Source organism: Apodemus sylvaticus, chromosome 9, assembly GCF_947179515.1.
Source record: "Apodemus sylvaticus chromosome 9, mApoSyl1.1, whole genome shotgun sequence".
NCBI classification, from domain to species: Eukaryota; Metazoa; Chordata; class Mammalia; order Rodentia; family Muridae; genus Apodemus; species Apodemus sylvaticus.
The window spans coordinates 15650813-15669193 of NC_067480.1; the positions used below are offsets into that span (position 1 = coordinate 15650813).

Here is an 18381-nt window from a genome sequence, read left to right on the forward strand (position 1 = left end):
GCCACTGAACTTTCCTATGTTTCCAGACAGATATACCCACACTTCTTCACAATTTTTGGGAGAAACAAAGTAAAAGAATGAAACACGAATTCACCCATAAGTATTCTTAATTTAATGAAAAGTCATGCATATTATTTTCATATACATTGTGTAGAAAAATAAAAAACAGTACTTACTTTCCATCCCAAACATGGTCACCTCTGTGGAAAATCACTAGGTTATTCTTAGAATCCAGGGCCACCCCAGAAACCTGGCCTGGTAACAAGTACACTCCAGGCCAGTCCAGTGCTTCTTCCACATGGAAATCTAAAAGAGAGATTCAAACATGTGTTTAGTATCAAAACAGAAGCAGGGATTCAGAACCAGCATAAAAACTCATGCAAAGTCACTGAAGCCAGAATCGAGCGGGGAAACACACCACATGCACATGCATGGGAGCTGCATGAGTAATGAGATCGCATGGCTGGACTTGTCCTGTGATCTTCCGTTTTTCTTCCCCATTGCTGAAACAGCAGTAAAATCTGACAGGACTTAAGCTATCAAAAAACCAACTGGAAAACACTGCCTCCTCAATAAGATTCTTAACTTAATTAATATCTTGGAAAACTATGCCAACAGTGAAGGTATTCTTTAGGAATTTATTTATTTTATGTGTGTTAGTGTTTTGTCTGCATATATGTCTGTGTGATGGTGTCAGATCATGGCATTACAGACAGTTTTGAGTTGCCATATGGATGCTGGGAATTGCACTCAGGTCCTCTGGAAGAGCAGTCAGTGCTCTCAACCACTGAGCAGTCTCTACAGCCCAAACGTTTTGTTTTAGTATGCAATTTTAAAATGGAAATAAAAATCAAGAATGAGAAAAAAGCCCAATCCTTCAATGTATTACTCTCTCTTGTATCTATCTATCTATCTATCTATCTATCTATCTATCTATCTATCTATCATCTGTCTATCTATCTATCTGTCTGTCTATCTATTTATCTATCTATCTATTATCTGTCTATCTATCTATCTATCTATCTATCTATCTATCTATCTATCTATCTTCCTACCTAGGTATATCATCCATTCATCTGAATAACATCTGGATGATCAATACATGGTAGTTCCTAGGATAAGCTATTTATTGATTATCCATTATACCTAGAACTATGTAGGACAGCAATGCCATTTGTCTTAGCTTCAATGTTCCTATAAAAATTGGAAATATCTGTCCTTGTACATATTTCATTATTTTCTAACTTGACAAACAAAGGCAACATTGACATCTCTATTATTGACTGACAAATTAGTCCTGTTTCTGATCCCATTATTCCTACTCTTTGTTCTAAAGAACACAATCTTCAGAGAAGACCTGAGTTCATTTGTGTTAATTCATGTCATAAACCAGCCCAGGAATGAACAGTTACTATAAAATGTGTTATCCGCCCTGACACTAGGCAGCTACTAAGATCACCTTGAAAGCTATTGTGTTGCAGGTTTCATGTTCCTCTCTCAAATGCTGCAACAGAGATCCTGAGAAACATCAAAGCAACAACCTAAGTTCCATCACTCCCCCCTCACCTTCTGAAGAGTGTGCCAACATGCAGTTAGCCCTCAAGAAGAGGCATCAAAGGCTGGCAGAAAGCAAAGCACAGAAGCTTGTATAGCAGGCACCGGAACCCCCGAGAGAGTGCCAATGTAACACCACACCCTTACAAATACTCTTCTTCAATTACGTGAAAGTAAAAGCCCTTGCCCATGAAAATCATTTTACCTCTCTCCACACGGCCTTTTGTGTAAGCTGACAAAAAAGCTAACATCTACCAAGGCTTTTTAATAAAGCATTTTCAACAGGTTAAGTGTTGTCTTTACACTAAACTCTGTGAATATAAAGATATAAAATATGGGTTTTGGCCATGATGAACAGAAAGATACAGTCAAAATGCAAAAAGTAAGATGACTTGAATCAACGAGGGAAAACACGAACCAAATTCTTGGGACAAAAAAGAGCATAAGAACCCTTATTCTTACTCTGTCTGGAGGCTGAATATAGCACGGGGTGACCATCTTTTCAGATGCTCACCTAGACCCGGAAGAAAATAAATGTGCTTTTGTGTCAAATTAAGAATGGGTGAGCTGAGGCTGAGGGGACTTTGGGAGTTGAAAGAGAATAGTTTTGTCTGAAAGAAGAAAAGCGAGGATGTTATAACTACCATAAGTTTCATAATGTTTAGAAACCTGACATGGGAATGAATCCTATATCACCTGGTTGTGGCAAACATGGCCACAGGACAAGGCAACCATCAGATCTAATTTGAACTCAGGCAGGAAAATGTATGATATACCACAGAAAGAGTGTGGACGTACAATGATATAGTTGGTTTCCTTTTTTGGGTAGTGCCGTGATCTATACCGTAATTAATTTTAAGTCACCATGCAAGTACGTTCTTCATAGTAGAAAAGCAGAGAGTTAGGAAATAATGTAGTGTGAGATATATTGGACCACATGTTGATGTGCTCATGTTTGCTGTGAGAGGCTGTCTTGGGTTAGAGAGAAGGGGGACAGAGTTTCAGTTAACATGCCTGAATCTTCAAATAACTGGGCACGCCTGTGAATGTCATGGAGCTTTTCAATGAATTGCATCTGTCATTCATCACATCTGCTTGTCATAATAGGAGAAAAGGCTGGAAATTGATGCTACAGCCAATGGTGAGTCATTGAAGGTTTATAAACTTGGGGTGATATGGTTAAGACTGTGCCCTTGAAAGTTAGCTTTGGAAACAAGGGCAGAAATGTTATAATTGGAGATGTCTAGGTTGATGAGCAGATAGATAAATCATTCTGCAAAGGAAACATTTTAGATGGTTTGCAGATGCTTGATTTTCAGTGTGTTCCCTTCTCAGCTTGGTTGTGGCTTGTACATTTAGTTGTCCTCATTCTGTCCCGAGTAACCACTCTGGAACTTACAAATGGACTCTAAGTGAATCGTAAGCATGTACCAAAGTGGATATTGAATTGATTTCATCAGATTCCCCAAAGCCCCGAAACACTGTGACTATGCATGTCTCATTTACTGTTTTGTCACATATGTTCCAGTCTCTATCAGGATGGGTAGCATTTCTACACACTTATACTCTCATAATGTATGCAGATAGATACTTGTTTTTACCCCAAAGTAGTACTAACAATAATATAAGACCATGTGGTAGAAAATGTGACTTTAGTAACTGCTTTCATTCAAGTTCCATGCCCACATGTTCTTGCTCCTGTAGCTTTTAGATGATTAGGCCACCAGCTAAGTGCTCCTGAAGATGAACGGTATCAACTGTGAGAAAGAATTATCCAATGTACAAACCATACATTGTGATGCTGACACATACTAATTTCATAGAACATTGGAACTACTGTATAAAGAATGCTAATCTGGCTGTGAATGGTCCCAACATCAGAGAGCTTATTTGGCTAATCAGACAGTCTATATGGAGCAAATTGTTTTGGGTCAAACTATACTAATTATAAAATCAAAATACTTGTCTATATGGTTAGAGATTTTTCAAAACACAAAGGCATTATAAATACCCAGAAAGTATTTATTGAAAGGTCCACTTTTGGGAATTTTTAATACAGCATTGGTAGTATCTAAGGAAATTAACTCTAACACTATGAAGAACTTGGCTTTTATATACCAAATGTTTGTAAAGCATTTTAATTTAATTTACTGTAGCTTTGCAGGTGTTAAGACTACCCAGAGAAGACTTCAATGTTAGGTATCTGAGTTCTTGCATTAAACACATTCTAGGATGGGAAAGGTAGTGAGTTTACATTCTCCTCTGTGCATACTGGACCAGGAAATGGATGCTTTCCTTTCCAATGTAACTAACTCCCTTAATAGTATTAAAGGTTAAAGGTTGCTTCCTTTAAAATTAAGAAAGTCATCTAGAAATACTTTATAATTGCTCTTATCTTGCTTCAAAGCACTCAAGAGTCAGGGCCCTCCAACTGTATTGGAATAAACCCACATTATTTTCTCATTTGACAGAACAAAATTTATGCTTGAGTCAGATGTTAGACCCCAACACCAAGGATAATTTTTTTTCCTAATCATTAAAATAGGAGCATTTAAAGTACTCCCCAAAGAAATGGTATGTCCAAGCATATTTTGGTTCTATAACTTGACATTTTTCAATCCCAGAGGAAAAAAAATTATGTGCTTCAGATTTCATCACTTCAGTGATTCAGTGTGTGACTCGTTAAATGTTACGGAATTCTGGTTTAAACCAGACATTAAATTAAAAAAAATTGTACCCGTGGCCATGCACAACCATCATTGACTCTAAAATGTGACCAGTGTTAAACTCAGAGAATAATTAATGTGGTTAAGATTGCTTGTTTTTTTGTTTTGGTTTGAATTCTGTGTTAAGAATATAAGAGGAAACAATGCTTTACAAACATGAAACAAATACCCATTAATTGGGCATCTTAGTATCCTTAACACAACTCATTGTTTTCAAAAAGACGCTAAGAGTAATGAAATTCTCCACCTGAGAGTTTAAATGACATCTAAGAATTTTATAACAAATCATATTATTCTCCAGGGAACCCTTGTATTCATTACAAAAACAATAAATGCATAGGCTCACATTCTTCCAGAGATTACAAAAATCACTTGTAGAAAAATTAAGCATTACTATTAAAATTATATCGATAAATCACTAAAAAGAACCTTACACCTTTCTGAGAAAGAGATGAATACCAGGGATCAGAACTACTGTCACATGGTCTTATTAATAAGCATTTAAAAGGGCAGCCACTCATCTGTGTCATGGGAGGACTAACAGAGCCACATAAAACTCTAGCTTGATAAAATTTAAGCATAGGACTGTGACTTAACTTCAGTATAACAAGGCTCCTCACATTTATTCCTGACAAGAAAAACTGGAGAAAATCACTACATTTCAGCAAAAGCATTGGTGATTGCTTCTTCTACACTTGCCGGTAGGTTGAGCTGATATAATTTATATCTGACGGATTTATTATTTATTAGAAGTGCCAGCAATAACTATAATTAACCAATGCTACACAGGAAATAAGTTCCAAAAAAGTTGAAAAGAAAACAAGAATTAATTACACTGTCTCATTTAACAGGATTGAAATAAGAAAGAGGTAAAAAATAGTCAGAGCCTCAAATTCAGTGGGAGAATGAATGTAGAAGGATTTCTAAAAATTATCTATCTATCTATCTATCTATCTATGTATCTTTATATCATCTATCTATCTGAGCAAAGACACACTCTGATAAAACCTATCTATTATCACAGTTTATTTGTAAAGTATTTATTTGAATAAATTGTATTTATTTGAAGTACCGTTTAAATGGTACTCTCATGGAATAATGTTCTTAACTAGAAAGATGCAAGCCAGTTGGATCAAGTTAAGACTGAATTAGTATTTTTATGTAGTATTTGTATTAAGTCTCAGAGAATTTTATAATGTATGCATATATAATGCAGTGCATTTTGATCATATTTATCCTAACACCCTAACAATTCCCTTTAACTTCTCCAGGAAATACTCCTCATCCCTCCCAACTTTATTCTTCCTCTTCTTTCTTTTTTGTTTAATACCATGCAGAGTCTAGTTTCATTAGCGGCTCATATACTCAGGTATATGCCCAGAGCGAGGTTAACCCACCAAGGGCTGACCTTAAAGAAAACTCATCTTCTACCCAGAGACCATCAACTCTTAACAGTCTCTTCAGAAAGATGAAGCAAGTATGGTTTTCATTGGGACAAACTGTTTAGGCATAGACAGTGAACATATGAGAGAGTAATAATCTACATGATGGTTACCGTAACTGGAGGCTGAGATGAAGGGTACCTGGGGGAACACCTGCCTATCAGTCTTTCTATTCAGTTAGAGTATATTCTCGAGGGGTACAGACTGACAAAAGTATTATAAAGCAAGACTCGGGAGAGTAGATCCACATGACTTCGATTCTTGGTGTCAGAGTGCTGGCGCCCTGAACATGTAACTTAACCTTCACACACCCTAGTTTCTGCCTCTCTAAGATGTGATTATAACTCAGATGTTGTGAGGATGGAATGAATTAACACAGCTATGATGTCCAGTCTTGTTCAAACCGCAAATCGTTGTCTACAGTTATCATCTCCTCTACTCCGAAGGTGAAAACTCAGCCAGAGGAATGCTTTATTTTAATCTAGGAATTCTGTAAGGCCTCCAGAGACAAGCATATGACTGAATGTGTATTAAGGATATCCTCAAAGTGAAAGTTTATTTTAGCAATCGACAACAAAAAGAATCAGTGAGTCATAAGAATAAAGACTTCTGGATTCTTTTATTGAATCAGAAGGGTCGATCAAATGAAGAATTATTTTATAATATACATAGGGTTTCAATGGCCGAACCAGTTTTTCATATGCTAGCACATATTAGTGTGATAAAATCTGCTGCTAAAGCTGAACTTCTGCTCTATCTTAGTACAGATATTAAACTATGAATGATAGAAACCAAGCAACATTAAGTCCACATGTGCAAAAATTCGTCTCAGTCACTGAGTTCAACATTTTTATCACGTAATTCATGCATCTCATAAAACACCAGTGAAGATCAATGAAATTGGTCAGAGATTTGAGGATCCACAAACTCAGGATGGTAAGATCCTACCAAACATTCCTTACTCACTAATGTGTGAAAAGCTGTTCCTTTCTGCAAAGTTCAAGAAAATCCGCCACATGAGGCAACCCGGAGCAACACGGGCAGTGTTTGCCTCTGCTGCTTCTGGACCCTTAGTTCTGGATTTTTCGCCTGGAAGGCATAACTCAGACTAATATGGAAATGTGGAAGTTAAAGAGGGACAATGGTGGAAGGGAGAGAGAATGAACTGTGGGGGTGGGGGTGGGGCACAGAAGTGATATTAAGGGAGAAAGGGAATAATGGTAGAGGTGGATGGGGGGGGGGAACTTACATAGGGAAGAATGTAGGGGGTAAAGCTGAGGGAGCATGGAGGAGCAGAAGTAATGCTAAGACTCTTTGAGAAGACCACCAGGGAAACCTACTATTTTACAAACTTCCTTGAAAAAACAAAAAAATAGGAGGACTGTTAACAAAAACCACATTTTCTAGACATGATAGGCACTTTGAAGTCCTGACCTCTTGAAAGCTCTGGCTGCCTACACTATACTTGCACAAGGCCACAGCAGTCCACATTCCTGCACACTCAGGGAAAGGCTTAGGAGTCCCACTTGTAGTTGAGGAGCCAAAGGCCCTTGACAGCTCTTGAGGGAAGCTGAATCAGTTTACTTCAGGGACAAGGGTCCTGGGCTAGTTGCTCCTGCTCCATTGGTCAGCCAGTGTATGGGCAAAGATGATTTCAATTACCAGTTCACCCAGATACACGCACGCACGCACACACGCACGCACGCACACACTATGGAAGAGGAAGAGAACATGAATTCAGGAAGAATGACAAGGGACATGTGAAAAGTTTCACGGGGTTCAGATATGATCAAAATGCATTATACTCATGTGTGAAATTCTTACAAATGTTCAACTATTCTCACTAAGAAAGAGAATATCCAGAAGTTATGATTGAAACAACACTTATTCTTTGCTCACTTAATTTTTGGGGTTTTTAATCTAATATATTGATGTATTGACAGTGATCACTAATAAAAGCGCCATCACATTTATTCACTATTTTCGATGTGCAACTCTTTCCCCGTGTAATCTCATCTGAGTCTCTTGTCAACCCCACAAAGATTATAATCCTCATTCTACAGATGAGAACACTAGAGCTTAGAGAATTAAAAGGAAAAAAAAACACATTTTGTTAAAGTATTAAACAGAATGGCCGGAGCTTTTAAAGGCAGGGAGCTTTGATAGCTGAGTCTGATCCATCCCATGGCCTTTGCTAGGGGGGCTTTCTAATTTTACTTGGGACAAATGCAGGCTTTTGGGGGAGTGGGGAGTTATAGCGGGTGTGTATTTCAGAGACACAGAGATCACACAGCACATAAACCCTGTTCTGAAGGATGCCAAGATCACTGACATCTGACCCTCAATGAAGTAGAGAACCCAGCATGAAGGCAGACACCAGGACCAAGTATAATCCTGACAAGGCTAAACATCTGTAAATTACCGGTATTGTTTAGAAACTCTTAAATCTCTGGGTCAGCCTTGTAAATTCACATCCAAGGTGTTGAGCTCATCTGCTACCCACAGCACCTTTGAACCATCACGTCAGCCGGGTGGGATCCGTCCCCACACCACAGTTCCCACATACGGAAAACAGAATAGAAAGCACAGAAGACATAGATTGCTGCTGCTGACATCTCACTGTTACAGGTTGTGTATAAGGTAAAAAGAAGAAGCATAGGACAGGGTTGTGAGGAGCCGCCTTCGGCCTCTGAGCAGTGAGGGCCACAGTTCCAATGAACAAGGCAAGCAACTTTTACCAAGCCGGAATCAACTGGAATTAAGGCATTAGACAGTGCATATTGGAAATCATAACAATCGAGTTTTAAATCTAGACTGCGGGACCTCGTTCAATAGGTTAACTTCTCTTGGCTGCAGTTTCTTCTGACAATTAACATGCCTTCAAGATATCTGGAATGACTCCATGCTAGAATGCTAAGTGACCAAATAGCCTTGTGTCTTTGCTTCATCAGTGCCACATAAAAATCAACTTTCTTCTTTGCAGCTAATAAAGTTCCATCTAGCAAATGAGGCACATAAAGAAGAGAGCTAATTCTTCTAAGACCATTACGGCCACTCGGTTTTGTGTGGAGTGACAAAAGGGCAGAAGAGAAACAATAGCAGGTTATCTATCTTATTTATTCTACTTGCCCATCCCAGTGACAGGCATATATATTAGATTAATACTGTTATAAGGTCATTATATGTGCAAAACTTCCTCCTTTCTTTTTGGAAAAAAAAAAAATGGAAGCCCGCTGCAGAATCCAGCTTCCTCTCACTGATAGAATGAAATGACACCTGAACAAACATTATTTGTTATGGCCCGGTGCATCCTATAATAGCAAACAGGAGAGAGGTCTAGGAAAAGGGCATTTACAAGTAGCCTCAACAAGTCTGAATTTTACTATTTTGTACTCAGTTTTTAACAAATTTGGAGTTAGAATGGTGAAATGACATAAAAACAAGCAGATTCAGAGAGAAAGTGCACATACAGTTCTTTCGCCAGTTGGGAGCTGTGCTGCCTAATACTCAATGACTCATTAAATGTAGTGACATTTACCCACATTTATGAGAGGAAGAAAAACTTCCCTGGTGAGATCTTCAGAGGAAATTTCTTCTGAGCTCTGACTCACGACTAGCTCAGGGAATAGCAAATGATGCTGGGTGGGGGTGGGGAGAAGTATTTTCTCCCTTTGAAGATTTCATTCTTAGAAAAACTAAGACTTCAGAAATACAGAGTATTCTTTTAAAATATGTATACATGATGGCCTGTGGGTGCTTATGGGCACTGAATGGGTGCCTGGTACCCGGAGAGACTAGAAGAGGTGTAGGATCACCTGGCCCTGGAGTTACAGGTAGCTATAAGCTACCATGTTGGTACTCAGAATCCAACCCAGGGCCTTTGCAAGAGTCCTATTTGCTCTGAACCACGGAAACATTTTTTTTTTCAGTCCCTGAATGCTGGTTTGTCCATTGTCACGCATGGTGATAGAAAGTGTCCAAGGTATCTCAGAATTGGGAATGAAAAGCTAAGTGATGGACTGTCGCATGCTACATGCACTGTGTGAACAGAATTACAGTTGGCAGGAGGCCTTTCACCTATCTGCATTCTTAACACAGAGGCTCACACAGACCCTTGTGTGTTACCAGATGGGTAGAGACACTAAACTGCACAACTGTCACTGTGCCCCCTAGAGATCAGTTCACTTGTTCTTTGATAGGATACAGAAGTTAGGTTTTTCTTAAACACCTTAGGTAATTCTCAAGCAAGAAGAGTCAGTCCCAGGATCACCTCTCGAGAAACAGTTTTATTAGACAAAATTGGAGCCCGTTAGAGCCTGTTAAGATATGAGGAGTTGAAAGTGAAGACTCCACTTAACACCTCGTACAGACCATTAGGCCAGTCCCCATGGACAATACTTGGAACCTCCATGTAAGCAAAGGCGCTGCATGCTAATTTTTTTTCAATTATAAATAAAAACCAGCTGGGTGTTGAATAATTCATGGCTTCCTGCAAAGCTGAATTTGAAAACATCAAGCCGGCAGCCCATGCCATCCGAGCCCACGCATGGACATCTGCCATGCTCGAATATCTGCTGCTGTCTTAGAGATCCCCCTGGCATGCTTTATTAGTTGACTTTCCACATTAGCAAGTCACACAAAACACAATCAATGTCACCGAGGCCACAGCATCATTAACGACGCAGATGAGGCATCTATCATGTGCTGGTACAGAAACCTGAAGGGAATAAGGTATTGTTCTCTAATTATGGAAGCCAATCCTGGCTAGAAATAAAGATGAATCTTATAATTATTGACTTACTGGAGATTCCCTTCAGAAACGTATACTGGAGTTTCAATTAAGATAGCATCGGATAATGGAACTTAAGAAATCAGTCACAAAAATGGTTTTCTTTTACAAATCAATTGGGTGAAAATGTTGAGGGTATTTGATTCCTTTGAGAGGACATTAATTACTGGAGAAGACAGTGTATGCACTATATACACTGGTATTTATACGTGAGCTTTGGAAATGTCAATTTCTTCCCATTGAGCCAAAGGAAAAATGTTCATTTATTACCCTGAATTTCACATATCATTCTTCCTGAAATGACTCAAATGTGGTCCTACTTTGAATGGACTGACTGGATAAATGTTGACTTTGTGCAGTACTGGACTAACACAAAAATAAAAGAAAAAAATCTTTTCAAAACACAACGTGGTATTGGACAGCTCAAATCCGAGTCATGCTTGTTCCAATAAGGCTTTTCTATTGGTTCGTTTTGCTACCTATTAAGCTTTATTCCCTTCAGATTTTGCTAATGTGGATTGCAGTGTTTCATACTTTATTGCATAAAAGAAACCCTGGACGCACCTCCTGAGGGTTCCGGTTCCCAAGGACCTTCCCAAGGCTGCTGGAACGAGAAAGCTCTGCTCTCAGCTGGCCTCAAAGTTGACTCTAGCCTGTGGAATTTGTGGATCCTGTCTCTGACTAGGATAGCGTTACCCCCTTCCTCATGCCCGGCTCCCTCTCTGCCGTCAGACCGACCAAGGTCCTTTTTCTGGACTACATTTGCAATCTCAGCTACCAGGTCTGACCCAGATTCTGTCTTTTCTGTAGGATTATATTTGTGCACATGAACAACATCTTCCCTCTCTCCTAGCAGCTTGGAAAGCAGTGAATAGAAATCACCTGTGGGGGGAAAAAGAAAGAAAGACACAAAGTGTTTATAAGACAATAAAATTTATAAAACCTGGTGCCTTAGAAACATCAAGTCTTGATTGTGACAGTGAGAGAAGCAAGGTTGTTCTCACACTTTCTTGTATAGGAGGGACGAAGGGATGGGAGGGACAGAGGAAGGGACAGAGAGAAGTGGAGAGAGGACTTAACACTGGAAGCATATTTTTACGTTTCATTTATATATCATCTTCTCCCTGCTATTTCCCACACTGTGACCATTGGCAGATTCGTAGAAATAAAGCAAAGTAATTCACATGTGATTACATGTCCTGTTTTAAACACTGGCTTTCACAGAATACATGAACTGATATGGAAATTAAGAATTTAGGAAACTGTCAATAAGATAGCCACGGATGCACTAGAGAAGGCTATCACCACAACCAAACAATTTAAATTTGTTAAAAATCTATTAATTCATAAGCTGCTGGACATCAAGTGCTTTTTTCAACAATATATGTGAAACTTAATCACTATATCAGACATGCATATGTGGCAACTGGGAAGGTGGTTTTATAGTTTCCCTAGTAGCACCATAAGTAGTCCAATTGTTCCTCTCAAGCAAGAAGTGAGGAATCTCCAGAACTGTTTTTTATATAATAATCCCTTTAGAAACAGTGGGAAACAAAGACCGTAAAAGAAAAATAACCTTGAGAATGATTAGCTGTGTCAGCACTGAATGTTTCCTGTGACTGTATTAAAGAACAAACTTTGATTTTATGAAAACAAACCATGTATAAACTGTGGTTAGATACGATACCAAATGAAAACCCACACACACAATGCTGTAGTCATCACCATTTACGTGGTCAAACCCATGATGTCTGCTCTGTGATCATAAAATAACACATGAAGATCCCTGGCAACTCCAGGTTTTAACTTACTCCACAGCTTAGCTACTAGGAAACCTTGATTCCAGATTCCGATTGGTTATGTCCAATTACCTCTACAGCACCAATGCTAACATTTGTAAACCATTTTCATGGCCAGGAGGAGACAAAAAGCCATTAATGGTTTAGCTATGATGCAAGCCACTGATGAGTATTTAAGACATTTGTGCAAGGGGATACAAAGTCTTTCCAAACTTAGGCAAACACATTTGATATAGTTACAAATAATCTTGGCTCAACAATTCAAAGTAGGTTTGCACTTCTTACCTAGGAAATCAACCTATCCCAGGAGAAATCTTCAATCAGAAATGAGTTACTAAATAATGGCGCAATCTCTTTAAAGGAAACAAAGCAAACAATGACTCAACCAAACTGGTTAGGTCACAGACACACTCTGCCTTCCAGAAGTTAATCCATGTCAGTTGCAGTCCTTTGTCTCACAAAGTATAAGCAGTTCATTGTGCTTCTGCAAATACATTGTGTTTCTGAACACAGGAAATAAAGCACAATGTTATTTCAAGAACAGAAAGTACACATAATTTCATACCTGAAGCAATGGCATTCTGAGGAAGGGACTTTTCAGTCCTTCCTCAGCCTCATCAGAGTCTAAAAGCTGTCCTAAGATAGCAAATGTGGAATGCCGCTGTTCCGTTGAACTAGTCATTTAAAATCATCTTCTGGTTAGGAAAGCAAAATGTTAAACCAACGTGATAGGCTTGGTTGCACACTGGCTTCACTGAAGTGTGAAAACACAGCTCCAGAGACCACTAGATGGCTGTCTCACTATCTCCCAAATTGTTATGGAAGACCTTGATCAGCCAGTCTCTTTCTCTCTCTCTCTCTCTTCCTTTTTCTTTCTCTCTCCCTATCTGGGATGCTTCTGGCGAGATGGGATCTTGAAATGGCAGCCATTTCTCTTAGACTTATTAAGATCTCAACTTAGGAAATAGGTCTGATGAGCATATTAGCAGGGACGAGATATAAACAGAAGAAACTGGCTGGAATGATTTTCTCCTATTGTTTACACTTTTCTACTCTGCAGGTTTTATTTTATTTTATATTTTATTTTATTTTATTTTGCTGTGCAGAAACTGTTTAATGGAACCCCAATCATCAATGGCCACTATTAGTTCTCTAGCTGCCGGAGTCCTCTGCAGAATGCCAATGCCTACGTCTATACACTGAAGTGTTCCCCTCAAGTTTTCCTTTGCCATTTTCAGAATTTCTCATCCTTGATCCACTTTCAATTGATTTGGATAAGAAAATGGTCCTAGTTTAATTCTACATATTGCCATCCAGATTTCCCAACACCATTTATTAAAGAGACTCCGATGCATCTTTTTGACACGACACCCTTGTATAAAAAGGTGACTGTTTAAGAGAGGATAGGGCTTGGGAGATAGAAGGGAGAGCATCGATGGGGAGGGCTAGATAAAACTAAGGACACATGAAAAGGCTGTATCGAAACTCACTACTTTGTAAGTTAATTAAGAAACATAATTTTTAAGGGCTTCAAATGAGATACCATGCATGGGGTGTTAGTGCTGCTTGTAGAAGTCATAGATTATTAAACAAAAATCCCAGAATGTGGTAAGAGATACATCCCCATGAACTGTGGGCCCGGCAGGTCCTCCGAGGCCCTCCAAAGCAATAGAGGCTCTTGTCCCATTCTTGGTTGCTCACCAGAATTAGATGGGAAGACCGTATTGTTCAAGACACTATCCACTTCTATTATGTGACATAGAACCATCAAGCTGGCTCTGAACTGGCAAGTTCTCTGTGTCCTAGCCTTTAGAGTGCCAGAAATCCTCCCCAGGCAGTAGGTACTCGAGGAGATGGTGGTGAATCTAGGATCCCTACCCGGAGAGGGGTGGTGAGATGGTGGGTCAAGCAGAAGGTGGTATGCAGGCTTCTGAAGGAGCAAGGACATATCCATGCCCACAGGTCAGTGATGCCTCCAGAGGGCAGTGGTTAGTGCAGAGACCCATAACTGGCCCAAAGGCTGATAATTGTGACTGCTGAGTGTTCTCCATAAATGTGTCATCTGCAGTGCCTGCTCCATGGTTCAAAGGTCATTACAGAAGAGGCAGAAGCTGGAATGTGAGAGACAGAGAACGGGGAGGGCTGCTTTGAGACGGGAAGGATCTCATGGTCATGATCACTGCACTTAGGAACTCGGAGCAGTTGCGGCTACTCCCCAAGAGTGATCCCTAACTGTTGACCTTGATGGGGAGGGCTCATGAGGTCCACATCTGTAGATGAGGAGCTATTGGTAGTTACTGGCATGGGGGGCAGGAGAAGGCAAATTTGTTCTTCAGTGATGCAGCCATTGCTATGTTGGCCATGTTCCAGCTAGTAACATCACACCTATGGCCATGTCAACACTTCTAATTAAATTCAGTGCCTCTTTAAAAAAAACCATGAGGAATGGAGGGTGGAGTGGAAAAAGGAAGGGGCCCAAAGGAAGTGAGATATGAAACTGAAGGAAATATGCTAAAGTAGACTCTATACATGTATAAAGCTTTCAAGGAATAATCTGAAAGGATTTAAACATTTACAGGTGGGTTGTTTTATTGTAGGGCTGTGTGATGGTTTATATATGCTTAGTCCAGGGAGTAGCATTATTTGGAGGTGTGGCCTTATACGAATAGGTGTGGCCTTGTTGGAGTAGATGTGTCACTGTGGGCTTGGGCTTTAAGGCCCTTGTCCTAGCTTCCTAGAAGCAAGTCTTCCACTAGCAGCCTTCAGATGAAGATGCAGAACTCTCAGCTCTGCCTGCACCATGCCTGCCTAGATGCTGCCATGCTCCCACCTTGATGATAATGGACTGAATCTCTGAATCTGTAAGCCAGACCCAATTAAATGTTGTCCTTTATAAGACTTGCCTTGGTCATGGTTTCTGTTCACAGCAGTAAAACCCTAAAGAAGACAGGTTGTTTCTGGGTCTTCTGTTCCATTGGTCTGCATGAAGAGGCAACTACTCAAGTACACTATGCTCTGCTTCACTGAAGGCTTGAATGGTCATGGAGGAGAGACTTGGTGACGCTCCTCTTCTGTCAACATGGTGTTGAATTTGCTCTCCCTCTGCTGCCTTGTTTGTGATGGGTGGAGCCACACTTCCTTAAGAGCCCATTGGGTATATTCCCCATACTCTTAACCCTCACACACTTACACCTTTCTGCTTCTACTAAATGATCCAACATGACCCAAAGAAACTTCTTTGATAATGACAATGTGCTACAAGTGCAATGTTCAACACTAGCGCCTCTGCCGACCCAGGGCTAATGAGTCTTAGTCATGTGTCATGTATACCTGAGCCATGTTTGAATTGCCCTTACTTCTAACTAAATGACAATAAATAGCCAATATGCACCACATGGACGTAAGAGACCTCTGTTACATGTCCTTCCTCCTGTCCCCTTCCCTTGCTAAGGTGCAGGCAGACATATTCAGTTCCTACTCCACCACTGTGTGACTTCTGCATGAGCTCATCAAGAGGTCAAAGGCAGCAAATGTGTCGCTGTGGCTTGTCTGTGGTATGTAGGCAGCCATTTATTGGAACCTCTTTTCATGGTGTTCTATACAAATTTCTTCTAGTCATCTTTGCTTTCTGTTTTTCGTCTGTGTACACAACATATGAAAATGTTGTCATATCTCAAGGTCCACACTGGTCATTTCCCTTGCATACCCAGTGATCTTAGTCACTTGCTGCTAAAGCTCTCATCTCCAGGTAAATCACACCTAGATCTGCACTTTTGCTTGTTCCAGCAAAGTACTAGCAAACACACTAGTACACACACACTTTTCAAAATAGCTAGCACACACACACACACACACACACACACACACACTTTTCAAAAACGTTTTTAAAAAATCCCACATTCTGAGAATTTCTATTTTGATACTGTTTTCCCTGATATTAGAAAGTTAACATGTCTGAAATTGAATTATTTTTATTTTTTCCATTTTTATATTTTTTTCCATAATTATCCCCTCAATCCAAAACATTGATTTTTCCCTTCTCGCTCTAGTGACCACAAAGTTCAACTTACACCATTTATGGACATCTTTTGCTTCCTGACCAGAAGTACTCATCAGGAATTCCCATGATCCTCTGGTTGCCATGCTGAGAGAAAGGTTGTTCACTGTCCTTCCAATCCTGGGCTGGGCTTGAAACCTATTGCGAAGCTGAACCTTTCACTCTAGCTGGCTTGTGAGAGCTTTACTGTGTTAGAGCCTCTGCATTACGGTCCACAGATACCCTCTCCTACCTCCATCAACCTGTGCATTTCTGAGCAGTTTTCTCTAGTTATATTCTGAGACTCTCTCCTAAGGTAACCACATAATTAATTTCCCCAGCTGGGATACTTTGGGTAAGGTAGAGCATGTCATTAATATTTATGCTAGGAAAGCTGTGGACAATCATAGGAAAGCTGTTTGTTATGATATCTGAGGCTAACAGATAACAATCTTACAAGTAGCAGTGACCACTGCGTTTCCGGTTAGCATGACCTCATAAGGTTGCTGACTGCCTCATATTTTTAATACATTTCATCCCTGTGACATAGCTATTATTATTTCCCTTATTCTAGGTCTGGAAGCTGAAGGCAATTCTATCATGCCCAAATGATAGGAAGTTAAGTATTCTAAATCTTTATAATGATAATAATAATAATTATTATATTATTATTATTATATATTTTCTTAATTTATATTTCAAGTGTTATCCACTTTCATGGTTTCCTCTCTGAAAACACCCTATCCCATACCCCCTCCCCCTGCTTCTATGAGGTGCTCCCCAACCCTACCACCCACTCCCACTTTCCTGCCCTGGCATTCACCTACACTGGGGCATTGAGACTTCAAAGGACCAAGGGCCTCTACTCTCAACTGATGTCAGACAAGGCCATTCTATGCTACATATGGGACTGGAGCCATGGGTCCAGTCTTAACTGAGTTCCATTCTACCGACAGCTGGATACGCTTCTGTCTCCTAAGTGGTTAAGGTCAAACATTATTCCTATTTATTAACTGTTAATAAGGTTGGAACTTATTAGATTACCTTATAACATCTCAGAATTCTATAGAAAAAAGTTTATTAGCAGCAGATGGAGGTTACCTGCCATCCAGAATGTGAGCAAAATAACCTTCTTTTAAAATAGAGTTATATATCTTAGGGCATTTTGTTACAGTAACAAAACTAATAAACAGACCATCTAAACTGTTCATTGTTTTGGATCCAGGATCCTTTCTCTTGCCTGTAGTGACCATGAGTCCCTTACTTATAGATTTACTTCCAATCTGCCATCAAAATTACTCTTTTGGGCTGGAGACATGGCTTGGTGGTTAAGAGAACTGACCGCTCTTCCAGAGGTCCTGAGTTCAATCCCCAGCAACCACATGGTGGCTCACAGCCATCTATAACATGATCTGGTGCCCTCTTCTGGTGTGTAGGTGTACATACAGGTAAAGTACTCACATAATTTTTTTTTTTAAATTATCTTTCTTTCTAGTTCATAAGCCAGATTTGCTTTTTAGTGAAGTCACTTTCTCCTTGTTTCAACCTATCCTTATTATCTTGTAAACTAATTGGTGCATATTCACAACAGTAATTTCATAAAACTGAACTAAAAGGTAATGCCTGGGGGGGGGGGACTGGGAAAGGGGAAAGCATTCAGAATGTAAACAAAGAATATAGAAAAAAAAAAGGTAATGCCTGGTTAGTTGTTATGAGAGCAGAAGAAGACATTGCTTTCCTCCTTGGTTTTGGTTTTCCTCACCACTGTCAAGATAACTTTCCACACATGATCAAATTGTACACGAAGTGCTAAAATGGTTTCTACATATTTAAATTATCTCCAGAAAAGTAGAAATTATAATATATAAATGTCAATAAAGAAATAACGTCCTTTTCCCCATCCATCACCATATGCCTAGTATTCCTGTCATGGGCGCGCCCAGTCAATGATTCTGGAATGGAGAGTAATTAGTGGAAGATTCTGCCCTTCGCTTCTGTATCAGTAGAGACGAATTATTTCCTTGATAGTTTTATA

General features: G+C 39.6%; 1 protein-coding gene across 9 annotated transcripts in view; it reads right to left on the minus strand.

Moving 5' to 3' along the window:
- The window catches only part of Pam (peptidylglycine alpha-amidating monooxygenase), a 273258-nt gene that overhangs the window by 35301 nt on the left and 219576 nt on the right, over positions 1 to 18381 (minus strand). For 5 of the 9 annotated variants that reach the window (XM_052192590.1, XM_052192587.1, XM_052192592.1 and 2 more), the window contains exons 15-16: positions 11076 to 11393; positions 177 to 306 (exon numbers count right to left, since the gene is read on the minus strand). In XM_052192590.1, the coding sequence (XP_052048550.1) occupies positions 177 to 306; positions 11076 to 11393 (448 nt within the window). The remainder of the gene's footprint in view (positions 1 to 176; positions 307 to 11075; positions 11394 to 18381) is intronic. The other 4 variants (XM_052192595.1, XM_052192593.1, XM_052192596.1 and 1 more) reach the window with 1 other exon arrangement.